General features: G+C 39.0%; 1 protein-coding gene across 1 annotated transcript; it reads left to right on the forward strand.

Moving 5' to 3' along the window:
• The first annotated feature begins 243 nt into the window (after nt 1-243).
• LOC139721096 (RING finger protein 207-like) lies at nt 244-20,552 on the forward strand. The gene is made up of 13 exons (XM_071632429.1): nt 244-354; nt 2,699-2,940; nt 4,295-4,406; nt 7,747-7,891; nt 8,824-8,905; nt 11,113-11,361; nt 12,173-12,314; nt 15,049-15,275; nt 15,510-15,699; nt 16,462-16,554; nt 17,333-17,425; nt 18,088-18,257; nt 20,465-20,552. Exons 2-13 carry the CDS (start codon nt 2,726-2,728, stop codon nt 20,508-20,510), a joined length of 1,764 nt encoding a protein of 587 aa, XP_071488530.1. The 5' UTR covers nt 244-354; nt 2,699-2,725; the 3' UTR covers nt 20,511-20,552.
• Nucleotides 20,553-20,585: the final 33 nt, after the last annotated feature.

Here is a 20,585-nt window from a genome sequence, read left to right on the forward strand (position 1 = left end):
TATGCCCTTGCGATTCGAGTTTTAGTCTTTTAGCTAGCTAGGCAATTGCCATCATCGAGTATTTCTTTCAAAAAGAAGGCAGAAAGAACGACCCTCGTTGAATGCGATACGATACGACGATACGCCTCACGAAAAGCAGGACCAGCGGAGTGGAGCGAGCGACGCAACGACGAACTCCTCCAGACTCCAGGCAGCTGCACCGGTGCGCTGCGCTGCGACCTGGACCTGGCCGGCCCGTTTTCCAGCATTTACAAGGCAGTGTACAACAATATGAATTTCGAACAAAGAGAAATTAAGGCGGCTTCAAACTGATCTGGGGCCCTTTGACAGTGTGAAAGTAGCAGTGGATTCATGGTAAGTTGCTCAGACTCAGTAAATTATTGCAATTTTAGTGGTCAACATCTGGCATCTGCCTGGGATTGCATGTGCAGACTTAACCGCAGCAGCGACCCCATACGGACAAATACGTACTGTGTTACAGCGCCCCGCGACGGGGTTAGTGCAGACTGTGTGGTCGACCGGTCGGTAATGCCGTTATTTCTTGTAGAAAATACTCACACCATGCACCACTAACATCTAGATCATAGAGAACTGGTATTTTCAAATGTTGCACAAAGAAAATGCTCAAAGTTTATTCATTTATTGAAATTTGAGCAAATGAAAAGTTAAGTAGAAAACCCTAGCTAGCTAGTCTACTCTTGCAGTAACAAGCAGTTAGACCGAAAGATCGGTCTGTATCTGTCCGTCAGGGAATGTTCCGCGGAGACTGTGTCTGGCTTCACGGATCCCCTCCGTATACAGACCGAAGTCAATGATTGCGGCTCCTGTGTGGAGCAGTCGCGCACAGATCAAACTTTACGGTAAACCAAATTTCAGACAGCTTTTTACATTCAAACAAGTTTGACATGACATGACACATGTCATTATCAGTTCGGGAAACCCACTCACAAGGGGGGCCCCTCCTTATAAGTAACCCGTCCCCCTTATAAGTAACCCCGTCCCCCTTATAAGTAACCCCCGGGGCACCCCTTATAAGGAGTCTCCACGCTTTTTTGCAATGCAACGCGAAAATGAAAGGACTGCGGCAATTCGCTTGATTATGTCCATAAAGCTTCACAAGTTTCCTAGTTACTCACGAAATTTGAGCAAAATCGGTTTGAGGCATCATACGCAGCTCAGCGCAGCTCACTGAACAACTTGCTGAATGCGGGAGCTGTTGGAAATTTCAAGCTTCATCGGCGAAACTTGCAAGTTTCAACTTAAAATTTTTGTTTAGGGACGACTTCAACTGGACAACCCTATGGGAACGTATCCTTTTGTATATATGCATACCAATTGCAAAGGTAGGTGGTTGACTATTTCGTTACTTTTGTTATTTTTCCTTCATTTAAAGCCACCTGAATGAACGAAAGTCTCCGTACTCAGTCGCCACGTCTGCACTCAAGCATTGCCGCGCCGCCGCGCCTGGCGACACTCACGCCAGTAATCGCTCGCATTTCAGCATTCGCATGGGTCGTTTGACATCGCATTTAAATCCATGATTTTAGATTTTAGATGCCTCAAACCGATTTTGCTCAAATTTCGTGAGTAACTAGGAAACTTGTGAAGCTTTATGGACATAATCAAGCGAATTGCCGCAGTCCTTTCATTTTCGCGTTGCATTGCAAAAAAGCATGGAGACTCCTTATAAGGGGTGCCCCGGGGGTTACTTATAAGGGGGACGGGTTACTTATAAGGAGGGGCCCCCCTTGTGAGTGGGTTTCCCGAACTGTTATGCAGCAATATTTGGGATAAATTTCTCACATTGTGCAATCGAAATACTCACATAAACTCAGTTATAATGCAGAAATTTTATCGATATCGTAACATCGCCGTTCGCAAGCAGTAAGTCGCCATTTTGAATCTGTAAGCCAATCACATGCGAGGTACGTGTTTTAGTAAAACAAACACGTAGAAACTACAAATACCTCGCATGTGATTGGCTAATAGATTCATAGTGTATGTTTCTGCAGTTTGAACGTGACGACGCGACAGGCTGTGTTTTACGTTGAAAATTCTACTAAAATGTTGGATTATTCATTAATCTGGTGAGTTTAATGTTTTCTTAAAAAGCTAATTTCACTATACAAGCTTAAATTTGCCGACCTAGGGCAGTGAATTAGACGCAATTGAGAAGGGTGAGGTACCTCACCCAATTTTCCATAGAGACAGTGGTTAAGAGCATCCACACAGCAATGGGTACTGATACCTTCCGTCTGTCTACGGAGGACAGCGTTAATGGCAAAATATAAAAGAGTCCTCCGGACAGACGGATCTTTCTGTCTACTCTTGCAGTAGCCCGACCAGACGCTGTTACTACGCTATGCGACGTACAGTGTTGTACCATGTACAGCGACTGGGCTGTGTATAGTTACTCTTGCGGTTGTTTTGTTACATGTATGCACGTCCAGCAAATTCAGATCACATTCTATGCAGGATACTTTAATTTTCTTCGCATACAATTCATTGCAAAGTCTGAGACAAGCGAGAATGACTTGTGCAGGTCTAGCATCTAGTCAGTTATTGAAAACTTCATCTACTGTATTTCCATGAATTTAAAACAGCCCTGCATCTATCTTAGTCATTGATTTAAATAGTGGGCCCATCCATGCACATATTTATCAACTACCAATTAAATTTGTGTTTATTAAACAAACAGCCAACCTGCTACCCGGGATAGGATGCTATGTGCGACCCATTCTGCCCCACCATGTCGGGAGAGATTTTCCAGCCGCTGGAGACCTTGGAGGACCAGGTGGAGGCAGGGCGTGGCCCACTGATCTGCCGTCTCTGCACCCAGGAGTACGAGGACCCCCGCATCCTCAACTGCTACCACGCCTTCTGCGGAAACTGCCTTCGGGGGAGGGCAGTTGATGGGTTCATGACGTGCCCTCTTTGTGGGTGAGTTCACACTTTTAATCAAATAGTTTAGTAAACCCTGGTGAGCACAAGGGCAACCCTTTGGTTTTACTTTTGTAGGTGATTGTATTGGTACTCACAGAGTAATAGATGACTGGAATTCTCTGACTGAATGTAGTGGAAGCTCCGTCTATCAATGCTTTCAAGAGTAGGCTTGATCAGCACTGGAAAGACAAATGATTCTTGTCCCTCTATTCCCAACAGACAACTCTGATCTCTGATGAGCAGTAATTACAATGTACAAACAGCCTGTCTGCCTTGCCTTCTTTTGAACTGGACAAGAAACCACCCACCAATAAGTGGGCTGATGATAGAGACTAATCGGAAGAGGATAGACCTGGAAGCCTGACTGCTACTATGCAGTCAGGCTTCCTTGGTAAAGCTGAAGGAAAGTAGTAACATCACTGATTAAGATTTTGGTAGTGGGTGGTGTTGATGCAGAGACTCCAACTCTCCCGTTTTCGACGGGAGATCTCCCGCCGAAAACCCATTTTTGCAAAATCTCCCGTTCTCCCGCTTGAGATTTAATTTCTCCCGCCCTGGTTCTGTGTCTCCCGTTGGAAAGGATTTCTTACTTATTGCTATTGTATGTTGAAAAAATAAGCCTTAGATAGCACCAGGAAGCATGTAGAACCCTAGGAACTTTGCGCTTCGCACACATCAACTTGGAGTCTCCCGTTTGCTAGGGGTTTCAGGCGGGAGAATCTCGAGATCAGAAGGTGCTTTGGGTTGGAGTCTCTGTTGATGTTGGAAGTGGAATTTAGAATGATAGATTATGGTGATGTTGGCATGACTAGTATTGCAGTATCTTTAAGGATTGTAGTGTTGCTGTAACTAATTAGTGGTGTTGGTGGTGATGTTAATGGTGTTTGTGATGTTGATGGTGTTAGTGGTGAAATTGGTGACAAAAGGTAGTGATGTTGGCAGTGGCAGCGGTGTTAGTGTTGGTTACAGTACTAGTGGAGTAGTTGCCATCTGATTGTGGTCATGGCCGTGGTGGTATGTTCTTTGTCATGGATGTTAAGCGGACAAATCATTGTGATCGTAATGTTGGACAGGTGTAATTAAGTAGTGGTGTTGGTGGTGATGTTGATGGTATTGGTGATGATGTTTGTGATGTTGATGGTGTGAGTGGTGGAATTTAAATTGGTGACAAAGGTAGTGATGTTGGCAGTGGCAGCGGTGTTAGTGTTTGTTACAGTAGTGGAGTAGTTGCCATCTGATTGTGGTCATGGCTGTAGTGGTATATTCTTTTCCATGGCTGGTGATTTCAATATTAAATCATATGTTTCTTTCCAGTAATCTCCTCTCCTTTTCTCTTTGTGCCCCCTTACAGCACCAAAAGTTTCCTGACCTCGGGATCCCCTTTGCCACCTTTGGACCCTGTCCTTACCTTCCTCCTCAAGTCATCTGAACAAGAGAGGGCAGTATGTGCCAATTGTGATAGTGTGAGTATCCAAGTGCACTGTATGTGTGTGCATATGTTCAGTCACTGATTCAATTCATGTACACATAGACTGTGTAAGCTTCGTCTAAGCAACCCATAAAAATACAAAATCACAATTTGTCATCAGGAACATACAAAGTGTCCAAATATCAGGGATTGAAATGCTATACAGGGAGGTTATAAAATTATCAACATTGTCCTGTGACATAAACAGTATTTTCAAACTCTTCAGATGGACATTCTTAATGCTTCCTCCCCCACAATCCTTCACCTACAGATAACAGAGAGCTACAGACATACAATAATTAATTACATACATGACTGCTTGCTTGGGGCAACGCACTATTGGGCAATTGAAATAAATAGGTAGTTTTCTGTTGAGTACACAGAGCACTTTGCATGTTATTGTTCATTCAGGCAAATATGGGAGGTTTGGGAAATATAGATAAATAATTTATATATCTTCTTTAATTCAGACATCAAAAGCCAGTGGGCCAGATGATATCTCCTCGAGTCATTAAAGATTGTATTCAGTATATTGCTGATCCATTATGTAACATTTTTAATATGTCATTGAGCACTGGTGTTGTGCCAAATGAATTCAAACTTGCCAAAATAGTTCCTTTGTTTAAAAAAGATAATCCACAGAATATTGAAAATTATAGACCTGTTGCTCTTCTTTCTATTTTTGCTAAACTTCTAGAAAGACTTATGTATGATAGGCTTTATGATTATCTTACCAAGGAAAATATTTTAATTCCCGAACAGTTTGGTTTTCGGAAAAATCATTCCACCTCATTGAATTTGATGTATTTTACTGATTATATTTTACAAGAAATTGATAAAGGTAATATTTGTTGTGGAGTGTTTATGGATCTCTCAAAAGCTTTCGACACCATCAACCACCATATCCTTTTAACAAAGCTATGTTCATATGGAATAAGGGGTTTACCCCTACAATGGTTTTCTAATTACTTGTTGAATAGAAAACAATATGTGGTGGTTGATGGTGTCGAATCCATGCAAGGAGAGGTAAACATCGGTGTGCCTCAGGGCTCTGTGCTGGGGCCACTGTTATTTTTAGTATATGTTAATGATATTGTAAATTGTTCAGAAATATTGAAATTTTCTCTTTTTGCTGATGACACTGTAGTATCATATTCTCACAGAAATGTAAACACACATTTATATTTACCCTGAATAATGAATTACAAATGTTGAATGAATGGTTTTGAATGTAATAAGTTATTTTTGAATTTTACAAAAACAAAATATGTTTTATTTCATTCTAAGAGAAAGAAAATTTTTGTAAAGTCTGATTTGATTAAGATTGAAAATGTAATTATTGAAAGAACTCAAATTATAAATTTTCTTGGTATTTTCATTCATGAATCTCTTGAGTGGAAGCACCACTTAGAAAACATATCTTCGAGAATATCAAAATGTGTTGGGGTGTTATCTAAATTGGTAGATTTTGTGCCTAGAAAATTTTTATTTTATATATACAATGCAATGATAATATTACCACATTTTAATTATTGTAATGAAATATGGGGTAAGACTTATAAAACTCATGTTGAGAAAGTATATATTTTACAAAAGCGTGCGATAAGATTGATTTCTAAGAGCAATTCTCGCAGCTCAAGTTTACCAATCTTTGTCAATTTAAAAATTCTACCCATTCATGAACTTGTTTGATTTAATATATTAGTGTTTATGTTTAAGTATCATAAAGGTATTCTCCCAATTTTGTTTCATGATATGTTTAAATGTTATTTGTGTTTTCATGATTATTCTACTCGGGAAAGATATAGCCTGAGAATGCCATTAGCCCGTTTAACTGTTAGAACCCATTCAATTCGTTTTACAGGTGTAAATGAATGGAATTCAATTAGTCCAGATCTCAAGTCCAGCACTACACTTTCTTGCTTCAGAACATTATTCAAACAACATACTTTTAAGAAACTGTTATCCATGTCTTAGTAGACTGCTTGCTACCAAATTTCTTCTACTCTTCACTTCCTTGATCCTGACATTGCTACTGAATGAGTGTGTTGCGTGTGCACTGTGTGTATGATGAGAATGTGGTGTGTGTGTGCATAGTGTAGGGCTGATAAGTTTTTTTTTTGTGTGTGTGTATTTTTTGTTTTCATTTTCATTTTTGCACAATATGCTATAATTGTATTTTGTATAATTTTGTTTTGGGCCCCAACAACAAGCACCAGATGCTTCAAAGGGGTCCCAGCATTAATTTCCATAATATGTGCATGTATGTTTATACACATTGCTTTTGTTTTTATTGTGTACATAATGTACATATGTACTTTTGATTTATTTTGTGCCGAATAAATTGAATTGAATTCAATTGAATTTATATGTTGAGATTTCACATATTGGGTCCATGAAGATATTGAAGAAACAAATCTGAAGAAGGCGTGGGATGCCGAAAATTTGAGTTGACTAAACTCATGCTTTAATGGCCAAAAATGCATAACCAGTTTGTTTCTTCATTTCTTTTATGAATTTCTATATCTATATTTATATTTATATCTATATCTATAATACAATTTACAGATATACATAGACTGCTCTTAGGGGCAGTGTTGATATTATTGCACCAAGGGATATCAACTCCATGTTATGACCCATATAAAAGCAATCCATCTGTTTCATACACCAAATAAAATTAAAATGAAATTGAATGCAGTTATGCTTGGCTGATCTTGATTGCGCATGACAATTCACACATCTGCTCTGCCATAAACGTTTGCAGGACAAAGGGGCACATACTTCTTGCGGTTTGGAACCCAGGCATTTATAGTGCATACAATGTACACACCCTGCATGTACATACAACTGTGTACCTACATATCACTAAGAACTGAAAGAAGGCAGACTATTACTATGAGGCAATTTAGTACTAAGGGCAGTTTATGTACTATAGGGCTGAAGGCAATTATTGAATTTATGCCCTCATTTTCAACCAATCAGAATCGAGGATTCATCAAATGGGGTGTAATGCGGTTCCATGACATCTGCTCCTGCGATATTTGCTCCCATGAAATATCTGCACACTAAGCCAAACAAATTCTACCCTCAAACATGGACCCTAATTCTAATCCTCACATCAAACTAAATCTAGAACCCTATCCCAACTCCAACCCCAAGTCCTTGGAGAAAATAAGACCAGAGCAATTGTTGCAGGAGCAAATATCATGTCGCCATATAATGCACTTTGGATCCCCTCACCACCCCAAACTGTGCTTGATGGAGACCTATGGAATATCCTTGACACCAGTCAGTGTGTACTTGTGTCTTCTGTGTCCTACACCTGTACACAGGTGCAGAGTTCAATGTTCTTCTGCAACACCTGCCGCCAGGCCCTGTGTGAGGTGTGCAAGGAGGAGACCCACAGAGCCAAAATGTTCTCCTCCCACCAGATGGTAGCCCTCAAGAGACGGACAAACGACCAGCACAGGAAGTGTGGTAAGGGGTCTCAAGAAAGTACTCTGACTCAGGTTGGAATCATTGTTTTGTGCTGACTGTGGGATGACAGATGGTTTTCAATATTTGTGCTTTGTTGTATTTCTTGGTAGTTGAAATTTGATGGATGAATAGAGAGAGTCAACTCTAATTCTTTTGTCATGTTGACTATTAACACTTGCTTTACCCGTTGAGGACGAGTCCCGAGTATACACGGGCGAGTGTCTATGGGAAATGTGTGTTGTAGCAAAATCAGCCCATCCTCAACAGGTTAAACAACACTTTGAAAACATGGTTAATGTCATGTGCATTGAAAAGTGCTAACACCATGTGAATGTGTGTGATAAATACTTTATTTTTTCCCAGATATTTTATACAATGTATTGCAAATATGATTTGGTTGTTTCTTTTCCTTGGTTTAGCATGACAATGAAGTAAAAGTATTTAAATATATAATAGTGGACTTACAGTACTCTCTCAGAGCTGTATGTTCTTCAAGGGTGTTTCATGCTTTTGCAGGGTAAATCATACTGTATGGTGATGATGATTGTCTATTTATATTCTATATGTATGGAAAGCTGTATACAGTGTCTTTCTACCATGGCATAGTGCTCAAAGTCATTTACAATGTATTACCTCTGTCACTGGATTCAACCCCATACCTGTAGTGCACTCAGCCCACTTCTTAGAGAGCATCCCAGCCTGCCACCTTTGAGCATTAGGTGCCAAATCTACTAGCCAGTAGTGCATCAGCCAACAAACTGCAGGAATTCAAAGTTATATCCCACATTGCCTGGTGGCAGCCTGATGGATCTATTCATCATAAGTATTCCTCAAATTACAACGCTGCATAGATGTGCCTATTTCAGTTTGTGTATCAACACAAAGAATCAGTTTCCAAAAGTTTTTGCTATTTTTGATTGTTCTATTTGCAGCAAACCATGGGGAGGATTACATCATGTATTCCACAGAGAAACAAGACTTGCTCTGTATCAAGTGTTTCAGAGACTTTGAAAAGTGAGTGTCTAGAAGCTTCCATATGATTACTGTACACGCCATATATTTAGCGAGTCTAATTTTTTGCGAATTGGGATTTCCCAACAATTTTGCGAGTGGTTAAATTTGTGATTGTGGGGTACAGAACTGAACGGAGAAATGTATACATGTACTTGTACGCACGTCACATTCATGTTGGGATCATAGTTGATATATGTGACCCTGCACCTCAAAACAAACAAAAACTCGCCAGACATGAATTTTAAGTTAAGACCATATTTTGAAAGAGCAGACTTTAAGCTTTAAAATGATGTATAACTCAAATCAAGTGGACTCTCCTAACCTATCTAAATATTGGAAAGAAAGCACAAACTCAGGAAAAGTGTGAACTGAGAAAAGAGGCTCTGAAGTACAGTGTCTATTCAAGTGCTTAATCTTTACCAAACTGTGCTGGCTGTGCGATGAATGGGACAAAAAACAGGAAGTAAACCACCAGAGTAACAACAATGAAGAGATTATCAGATTAAATTGAAATTAAGCGTGCGTCATTAACACATTCTGTCCATAATTAATGCCAACTTTCAAAGCAGTAGCATTATCGCTTCAAAAGTTATTAGACTTGAAAGTGAAGAGTGTGGACAAGGTTTTTCAGAAATGAAAAAGGGATTCTAAAGACACACCTAATCACACTATTCTACCAAAAATGTTCGAGATAAACTGCTAAAAAAACACACTTTCCTGCCCGTTTTATGATACCAAATTTTAGCATAATGTAAAAGAAGACCCGCTCTTTCAGAAAATATGAAAAAGTCAAGTTCGGCTAGGTTGACCAATTTCAGTTATTTTCAGTCCTCATGCAAAATCAATGTGTGCGACTTTATGTTCGTTTTGAGGTGCACAGTCACATATTTGCATGTTTCTGAATTTGTGAATAGCACAAGATTCGTGAAATTCACGAAAATAAAAACTTTGCGAAATATTCGGCATAATTACAGTATTAGATTTGTGAATTCATGTATGTATAGCACTGCTAATGTGTCAACAGTAATACAAGATGAATATGGATTTTTTTTTTTTTCCAGACTGAAGTATCTCTTAGTCCTGAGTGACAAGGTATCATGTATTAGATAAAGACAAACATTTAAGCAAGTCCCTTATAAAATGTACAATTAATCGAAATGGCAAAGTTCTGTCAATTAATTTTATTCATCATTTGCTTTCAAGAATTTAATCAGTAACTCTTTTGTTGCTATTCAGCCTGTACCTATAATGATGAAATTTGCCAGACAATTGTAAACATCATATTGACAGACATAGCAGTCTCTATGAATTATGATAATTCTTGAATTTATACTGTCTCTACACACCTGGCTAGTAATTCCCAATAAATACTGGTCTTTTGAAGTTTATGCTAATTTCATGTTTGATACAATTCTGTCGATATCTTTCATTGCCCTCAGATATTCATCATATTCACTGTGAAATTGCACTCAACCAAGTGTGAAAAATTACCCTTGCAATGATTTTCGTTTTCACAGTTACCGGTACCCTGATACATAAATTTGTGAAAACAGGCATCTTATTTCAAGGTGATAGCAATCAAATTGCTAAATCAGGTTTTTCACGATATTAGGGTACAAAAACTAAGAAATATAATGAGCTGGAACCTGGAAAATCACCTTGTTAGAAGAGGGTTTTGTTATACAGTAGGACCTTGATTATCCATCCATGTCGCATAAGAGAGATATGCTCAAATACTGCACTTTGGAGCATATCATGCTAAGGGTATACACCTGTTATTTTACTGATTCACTAATATGATGATTATCTGCATGGCATTGTCATGTTTCATACTTCATAAGTTGATACTGACGTTGAGATCAATATTGCCACTCGTCCAATATTGCCGCTGTACTGTACTGTAACTGCTGCTGTGCACTTTGTGCTAGTGCCAGTCATTGACATTGTCTCACAAACTGACTTATTAAAGTTACAGTCCACTCCGATGATTGGAATATGTCCTGTCGTGTATTTGCAAGACAATGGTTGAACGTATGCTTGTTTTGAGTGAGAATTGGTACTGAAAATACATTGAAATATTTCTTTAAAATGTCAGCCAGTCGACGCCTGGATAACACAGAATCTGGATAATTGATGGCCGGATAATTGAGGTCCTACTGTATATACCCAACCTCTTTATAACAGGGTTCTACTTTATCACTTTTCAGGGAGGACAGGGCATTCTGTCTGGACCTGGAATCGGCCTACAATCAGAGCTGCAGGCACCTAGAGGACCGCATCGGGACCATCCGGGACCTGCAGAGTTCGGTCCACGACGCCATCATCCTGTTCCAGGCGCTGATGCAGGAGGTACGCTCCAACGCGGAGAAGGAGCGGGGGGCCATCCAGGAGCTCTGTGCCGACATGCAGGAGCGGATCAGCCTGAAGAAGGAGGAACTCCTGAAGGATGTAGACAGGTGAGTGCCAGAGTATGCTGGCAGCTTGAGAAATTAGTTTCTTTTTCAGATTTCATTGTATTTTGCGTTTATATGTCTTTTTAATTTGTGATTAAATCATATTGTTTAAGACTGATGATATTTTGCAATGTAATTTAATCAGATTCTAATATTATGTATGTCTATAATGAAGCAATAAGGTAGTATACTATGTATCTTGTGTTTTAATCGACTTTTAAAGATGATCATAAAGACAGGCGAGTGCCAGAGGGTGCCAGGAGCTTGAGGAAGTAGTTTCTTTTTAGATTTCATTATGTTTAACAATTAGATATGTTTTAAACTTGTCATTAACTTATTATATTATTTAAGACTGTAATGATATTTTGCTATGTAATTTAACCAGATTCTTATATTATGTATATCTGCAAAGAAGCAATCAAGTAGTATGTTTTATATTTTGTGTTTTAATCAACTTTTTATAAAGCATCATGTCATTTTGCAGTGTACAATTATCGCAATTTATTAGTCAGTCAGCTGCAACAATAATTGAATAGACCATGAATTGAACTGAATTGAATTGAACTGAATTGAATTGAATTGAATTGAATTGAAGTGAAGTGAAGAACTAGAAAAACACTTGATACGAGAGCACAGACCGCTGCCAAGCAGCTTATATCTACCCATATACACATATGCTGAAAATGACCATATTTCCCAATGATAAAGAATGCTGTCTAATGTCTGTACCGTAGCTTCCTGCTATGCCTTGAAAAATTCACAAGCTGTGAATGATTCAGATTCCTTCTTACCTGCTGTGATGTGTTTGTTGCAGCCAACACGCCCAGAAGGAACAGGTCTTCAAGGATCAGCTTCCCAACCTGGCAGCACTCCTCCCCACACTTCAGACCTATCTCTCCGTCAGCACCATGTTTGTCAACAACGCCAACATGTATGAGTTCCTGGACCTCAACTCAGTAAGTCCAAGTCCCTACAAATGTATGACCATTGTAGTACTGTAAAAGCGGATATTTTCGCGACTAAGTTTTCACGCTTGACTAGGTAAGAAAAGTTTCGTGTGTTTTTGATTCCGCGGAATCCAGACATCAACTACTGGAACATACGGCAAGCAAAATTATTTGCGTGCTTTTATTTGGACACTAGTTTTGGGTTGCACGAAATGCATGAAAATTTCAACACCACGAAAATTTCTACTGTTACAGTATTAAAGACCCAGTAATACGAGGATTCGTGGGTTGCCCGATTCATTCCCTGCCCACTGGAATACATTCGAAAACCAGGAATAGCACCGGTCAGCTAATAATGTCCATTGAAGCGTACACTCATCGGTAATGGTCAACTCCAGTTGAGCTTCTTTGGCTGTGTGCACTAATGTAGAGATCGGTGAAAAAGCTGTACATAATTTGTTACAGGAATACTAGTTTATAATCTGAGCCAGGCCAGCCTTCCCGTCCCATGGTATCCCCTTGCTAATGGCTCTCTAAATGCAATTTGATTTTTGTTTTGTTTATTTCAGAATGTAGTGTAGAACAGCGATGAAGATTATGAGGCCATAGTCACATGCTAGAATGTTCCTTAAAAGGTAGCATCTTAATTGATACATGTTGAAATTCAGTCAAAACCAAACTTGGTGCGTGGATGTGCCATGAAAGGCCAGTTGTGTTTCATGATTTTGCAGTGAATGTGATTAACATCAAAGGTTAATGAAATACTGTATATTGACAGAATTTTATCACAGAATCACAAAATCAGCATAAACCGTTAAAGACCAGTACGTTTTTGTAATCATATGCTAGGTGTATGAGAAGTAAGACTTCAAGGATTATTATAAATCATGAGGATTGCTATGCTATTATGATTTTTCAATTATTTGGCAAACATTATCATAATAGGTACAGGATGAAAAGCAACAAAGGAGCTATTGATGAGATTCTTGAAAGCAAATGACGATAAGTCAAGTCAAGTCAGTTGACAGAACTTTTCCATTTGTATGTAATTCCAACTCTTTTAGGAGCAATACCTGATGTATCATAATTCAGTACTAAGAGCTCCTTTCCCGGCCAAGAAAAAGGTCAAATTTCCATGTTATCTGTTGTTATGATGTGTCTGGAGTGTTATTAGGTCATTGCCGCAATGTTCCGTCCCTAGTCACAAGTTAATTTCGAAAGGAAGATGCATTTATAGCTGCACCACAAGCTAACCTACCAAACTAAGGAAGAGATTCATATGCTATGTGATGGGCTTCATGTGTACAAAAGAGTCTAAATTGGCAAATCACAGTATGCAAATTAAAGACAACTGAAAGCATTGATGTACATGACATTGTGGTGTATTGATATACTGTAAAAGTGGAAATTTTTGTGCAACAACCAGCAATACAAGAAATTTTGTGCATTTTATATATTTAATACTACTTCATACTTTGATTCCATGGAATTAATTACAAGTGAATTTTATATTACCAGGCCAAATTACTTGCATGAAAATGTGCAATTTTACAGTAGTGGTAGGTGTAAAAATTGCCAGTCTGCTATTTGTGAGTTTCCACAAATGAAGCATGTTGAGATTCTATGATGAGTGACTATATGATGCATGTTAAAGGGAACGGACAGTTTTGGTTGAGGCCTAACTTCAAGTTTCTAACATTCTTTAATAGGTGAGATAACAAGAAACCTACGATGAAATGTGAAGGTGCATATGTGACCGTGCACCTCAAAACGAACATAAAGTCGCACACACTGATTTTGCGTGAGGACTGAAAATAAGTGGAATGGGTCAGCCTAGCCGAACTTGACTCTTTCATATTTTCTGAAAGAGCGGGTCTTCTTGTACATTATGCTAAAATTTGGTATCATAAAACGGGCAGGAAAGTGTGCTTTTTTAAGCAGTTTATCTTGAACATTTTTGGTAGAATAGTGTGATTAGGTGTGTCTTTAGAATCCCTTTTTCATTTCTGAAAAACCTTGTCCACACTCTTCACTTTCAACTCTAATAACTTTTGAAAGGATAGTGCTACTGCTTTGAAAGTTGGCATTAATTATGGACAGAATGTGTTAATGAGGCATGCTTAATTTCAGTTTAATCTTATAATCCCTTCATTGTTGTTACTATGGTGGTTTACTTCCTGTTTTTTGTCCCATTCATCGCACAGCCAGCACAGTTTGGTAAAGATTAAGCGCTTGAATAGACACTGTACTTCAGAGCCTCTTTTCTCAGTTCACACTTTTCCTGAGTTTGTGCTTTCTTTCCTATATTTAGATAGGTTAGGAGAGTCCATTTGAATTGAGTTTTTTATTTAAAGCTTAAAGTCTGCTCTTTCAGAATGTGGTCTTAACTAAAAATTCATGTCTGGCGACTTTTTGTTTGTTTTGAGGTGCAGGGTCACATATAATTTCAAGAGGAATTCAACGTTTATTTGATAAAAATTGGTTTTGAAATGGCTGAGATATCCAAAACACAACGATCCTCATAAAAGGTGAGACCCAACTTTTATTATGATCACTTTGTTTTACTTTCTTTTTGGATGTCTCAGCCATTCCAAAACCGATTTTCACCAAATAAACTTTGAATTCCTTTTAGAATGGTATGCCCAATACTATTTCAGAAGTGTTTCCTTGGTATCTCGCAAAAAGTTAAAAGCCCAATCCTCATCTCCACCAATGCTATACCACCCCTTTAACTCCCTCTTAGTCCTTAATGGAAAGACTGGAGGCCATCGCCCACCAGCCCCACCAGCTGCGGCCTGCCGAGAGCAGCGAGATCAGCACCCACTACGAGGCCAAGTTTGCCAAGTGTCTCAAGCCGCTGCTCCACGTCCACCTCGACGACTGCTCTGACTGTGGCAGCAGCTCTCCCATCATCCACGTTTCCATGCCGACGGCAGGGGCAGCGGCGACGCCCCAACAGTCCACGCCGAGGTGAGTTATCCATGAGCTCATTTCACAGGTTTCTCGGTATAATTTGAAAGTTAATGATGCAGATTTGCAGCAAATGAATGCCACACCATGTTTGATGTTGACAATTCAACAATCTGGCTTATCTCAAACTGTATATTGAAAGAGGTGTGGGAGACGTTTGCATATGTTTGCGTGGCATATGAGATATCTTCTTTTTCTTCTCTTACCTACCAAACATCGCGGTTGCTTCATCAGGCTTCGAGAAGCCACGCTGCCCCAGTTCTCCAATGCCTACATCTCCAGCACCCTGGCACGCCACCTGTCTCTGTCCAGTGGGTCAGGGATACGGCGCGGGAGCAAGATTGCCACCACGATCCGACACCGCATGCAGGAGGGCAACGGCCCATTCGTGGAGCACTGCAAGGCCTTTGAGGCCAACTTCAGGGTAACTATCACATCTCGCCTCACCATTCTCTTAAAGCTGATAATGGATTTCATAGCAGCAAGTGCGCCTCCTTTCATCGCAAATATGATAAGGTGTAGAATTTGTCAATGATTCTCAGGTCATAAACTAGTGAAGTGGCCAGAAATTTGTTTTGAATTATAATCATTACTAGTTTTCTAATTATTTTAATTCCTCTTTTTCTTCTCCATCTTATTATTATTATCATCATCATCATTATCATTATTATGGCTATGATTATGTTTGTGATTACTATCAGTAATATGTCATCAACACCATCCTCATCATTTTCATCATCATTGTTTTTAATATCATATAAGTATTTTGCTGACAAAGATAATTATTAGAGCATAATCTCTGGTCCATAGATATGTGATTACAAAGCAGATTAGAGTCAAGCTCAGTTGGAACAAGTATTACTGTATACGCTAAATATTTCACGAGGTTTTTATTTTTGCGAATTTCGCGAGTCGGGTGCCATTCACAAAATTAAAGACACGCGAAAATGATGACTCTGATCACGATATGAATATGACGCACACGTATACATTTTCCATTCAGTACAGTACTCCACAATCACGAATTTTACCACTAGCAAAATTGTCAGGGAGTCCCGATTTGTGAAAATTTAGACTTGCCAAATATATGGCGTATACAGTAAGTGTTCCATGATGTGCTCTTCTGTGAAACACTCGCTAGAATAGATGATCATCCTGACCTTCATCTCTCTGTCCTCTTTAATAGCTGCTCCAGCATCGCATCCACAAGATGAAGGAACAGGTGCAGGAGATCCACCGCGACATCACAAGGAGGAAGTGTCTGGCCAGGAGAGAGAAGGTAACAAATTATGTGCACCATCTTCTCTTCAAATCAGTGTACTCGTTTACCAGTGTTTTCTTACCTTTGCCAGGACAGCAAAGTCCATAGTCCGATGGCTTTCCACTCTTTCAAATCACAATATTATAAAAACAAGTCTTTCCACCATGGTGGCATTTTAGACGTTGGTTCTAGGCTGTAGCATTATGATGCAGTGTCTCGTTCATCAGTCTATTTGCAAAATCTCAAGGTAATTGTTGCATGCCCACCATCAGTATGCCAATTTCGTGATAACTATGCATGAACTGACTGCAAATGTGAGCAATCCATACTCACTTTTGACTGATCAACAGTTGAAAGACTATACACACTTTTTGCTCTAAAAAAGAAGAAGAAACAAATGGGGGAAAACTATAAAAACTACTTTGAACAAAAAAAAAAATTATTGCAGTCCAAGGGTTCTGCCCCTTCCTCCCCCCCCCCCCCCACACACACAAAATGTTCTGTGCTGTGGTCCCTGAGAGGTTCTAGTTCAATGATGACAAGATGGTAAATTCTGCAGCAAAATCCCCCTTGACTTAAAGAGTTGTGGAATATTTACAAAATATACTGATATTCACATGGGCTGCAGTGCTGTTTTACTTTAATTTCAGCTTAATTTTTCACTAATGCTTTCAAACCATGGGCAAAGTGCAGATTTGTTGTCTACAATGATCGATGACTGCACCGCATGACAGTCTGTTTGTAATTGATGGTAGCCAGCAAAGAGAAGTCATTTTTGATTTGTCATATCTGCTAGGTGACGGACATACTGGATGAATGCAGTCAGGTGGAGATCCAGATCAGCACACACACAGCTACCTTGGAGCACATGAAGATGATCTTTGAGAAGGTAGGATGTATGGGAATGTTGGGCAGTGTGGTGTGTGGATAATGCATGTACGAATGTATTGTTGGCTGAGCTGAGCGCAGTGTGACACAAAGTTAATTTTTGATACAGTTTCTCACTTTATCGATGAAAGTAAAATGACTTGGTCTGCTCAAAGAATTACCAGATAGTCTGTCTCAGATTTGTTTGCAGTTTATGTAATAAAAAGGAAGAAAAAAAGGTTATGTGAAGGGCTTAATTGATGCACTGCTGTGGAAGAGTGTTCCTTCATACCATGCTGTGATTATAACTACTCTATTTAGATTGCTGTACTATAGTGTTAGCCATCTGGTTTAAGAAAAAAAAAATGTCTTTTGCCCCATGCTGCCTTGTGCATGCTCTGTACCTTGTACTGTCTTCTGTCTAAGTCTTACTTTGTGAATGTGTATTGTGTTGTGTCCATTATTATGAATTAAAAATATTTCTTGGGGATTAACCTTTAAAGGCCGGTCGTGGCCGATGTTAATTCCTCCACTTTCTAAATGTTGTTTTACTTATACTTATAGCCTCTGTTTTGTACATTTTCATATGCCTGTATGCTTTGATATATGTAATTGTGTTGTGAATTAGATCGGTGTAAATGAATTGAACTGAATTGAATTGAATTGTTCGTGCCCTGGTCCCAGATATGGCAGGAGATGTTGGACAGAGTGTCCAACGAACAGGACATCTACCAGACCCAGCTGAAAGACATGAACTACCTGAAGCAGGAGAACAGCCACCTAGCAACCATCGCTAGGCAGATCGCCCCCTACATCTCATCCATCGAGGCGGTGGCCGAGCAGATCGATCCCAGGTCAGTTTCCACACCCACACTGTAGTCTGTAACATCACCTTCCTCATCATTGCACTCATCTCATGAAAAATAGACCATATGTGACCCTCCTGCTCTATATCCACAAACAGTCATAGAGTAGAATTCTCTGTAATGAACCAAAATATTTCATTTGGGTCGACTGACTGAAAATTTGTAAGTTTGTCTTACCTGGGAGAATAAACTTTTTTATACCTACTGTCAAAATTTGATGGCTTAAAACAAAACCAAAATTGAGATATTGAACTGTGTAGAAAGTGGAAATTCATTTTGGCTTGCTCTTGGTGGGTTTCAGGTTGGCAGTCACATATGCTTAAAAGACGGAACAGAATTCCACATTTTGAAGAGGGAGTTGATAAAGGAGATGGTGGGAGCTGGGGAGATACGCTCTGTCGCGGGCTAACTGTGAGAGAGATTAATGCTTCAAATGAGAGAAAAAGCATTGGAGATGCAGCAAGGAGAAAGAGAGAGAGAGAGAGAGTGAGTCAGAAAAGGAGATAATGACAATAAGACATAGAGGGAGAAAGAGAGAGCAGCAGTAGGAGATGGAACATGAAGAGAGAGAGAGAGAGAGAGAGAGAGAGAGAGACAGAATGACAGATGAGGAGGGAGAAAAGAGAGAGATAATTTGTTTTAAATTCATATTCATAAAAAATCCTCAATACCTCATCAATTCAATACCATTTTGATAAACTTACCTTATTGATAGGAAGCCTCAAGATCTTAACTTTAACTTGCATGTATGTGTTACAATGTATATAATAGAGTGCTGTGTTACTGTTGTCACTCCCACGCATTAATCATGTTCTCATTTCATAAAGACGTTAGGATAGCGATTCTTTTTAGAAAAGAAGTGGTAGCAACATCTAGTCAAGGAATGGGATCCTTGTCAGTACCATGACACTTGCCATTGCAACAAAAGATGTAATATCTACTGTCTGTGAAATAGTATCCAAGTAGACCTCATACATGACATTAACTAAATTGTAGAAAAATCATACAGATCGTTAGAATTGTTGTCATTGATACCTTTATTGTTCCAGACTATTGTACAATCAGGCTGGCCATACAGGCATAGCTGTTTGCAGTGACTGCTACATAGCAGTGAATGTGTTATTATATCTCTTTAGCAGTAACAGTTTACATATTAAAGGTCCTGTTTACCTTTGGAAGCAGTGATTTAAAAAAAATTCAAGATACCACACTTGATGCATATGTGTAGGTCTGTTATATCACAAAACATCCTACCATATAAAATTTTTGCAATGAAGCCTACAATATGTGGAGATATCAATATTTTTCTCATTAAACCATAACTGTAGATGGTTTAGTCTGGAAACATTTTTATTATAACTATTGTTCACATTTTGTGTATTTAACAATACTTAATAACATCAATTATAAAGATTCATATTTTTACAGTGGTTGTTTCTATTCCTAACTCACATTTTAGAACTATTTTAAAGCACTAATGCTGGGTTTTTGTTTCATCTGCAAATGGTAAATAATGCCTTTAAAACCCTCAGCTACTATTTACATGAGAATCAGAAGAATATTGCCACTGTATATAGTTTGTGGACTATGAGACCATCTGGCTCTCTTGTGAAGCAATATTTCTACTCTATAGAATCTGAGCTACTTCTTTTTACTCTAATATTGTGTATACATTATGCTATGAAACCTTTTCAGTTCAAGATAATTGTTGTATGCTTTAACAAAAAACAACAACAACAAAACAAATCATATCATAATCATATTAAGAGTGGCTGCATGTATCATAGTAAAATTTTCTCATAGGCAGAAGTGTCTTAGAGAAAGCCATTTCAGAAAGGAAAATAGCATGGTGATAAAGATAATGTATGAGATTTAGAACTCTTGCAATGAGAATAGTGACAAACCAGCATGCCAGCAGACAGGCATCAACCTGTAGTCTGTGGACACTATACACATTGTATTTGATATAAGTATATGTCTGTAGCAGGACAGATTGGGTGGTCGGTGGATGGAAGGTCTTTGATGCATGATTTCTTTTCTGGGGAAATATTAGTAGCAGCATAGAACAGATGCCTGGTCCCTATGGACAAATGTCCGCTATAGACAGGTGACCACTTGCTGAGACAGGTTTGACTGTATGTTGTAGAAGTCTGAAGGTTGTGACTGGTGATATTTTTCTTTATCTCTTTGCCAAGGAGAGTGATTGAAACAGAGGACTTCAGCATGGACACAACCAGATGACAGAGGGTGCCCTAACCTCACCCTACATATCCCAGCATGCCTTGTGTGTACTCCCTCGTGACAGGGGACATTTCG

The sequence above is a fragment of the Diadema antillarum genome, unplaced genomic scaffold (genome assembly GCF_040938485.1).
Source record: "Diadema antillarum isolate AM-2024a unplaced genomic scaffold, OU_Dant_1.0 scf00000013, whole genome shotgun sequence".
NCBI lineage: Eukaryota > Metazoa > Echinodermata > Echinoidea > Diadematoida > Diadematidae > Diadema > Diadema antillarum.

What these genes read in the sequence shown, in the direction of transcription:
- LOC139721096 (XM_071632429.1), top strand. Translation starts at nt 2,726, where the DNA reads ATGTGCGACCCATTCTGCCCCACCATGTCGGGAGAGATTTTCCAGCCG. An exon ending in TATGTGCCAATTGTGATAGT is followed by an intron (nt 4,407 to 7,746) that starts GTGAGTATCCAA and finishes ACCTGTACACAG; the next exon opens with GTGCAGAGTTCAATGTTCTT. An exon ending in TGTTTCAGAGACTTTGAAAA is followed by an intron (nt 8,906 to 11,112) that starts GTGAGTGTCTAG and finishes ATCACTTTTCAG; the next exon opens with GGAGGACAGGGCATTCTGTC.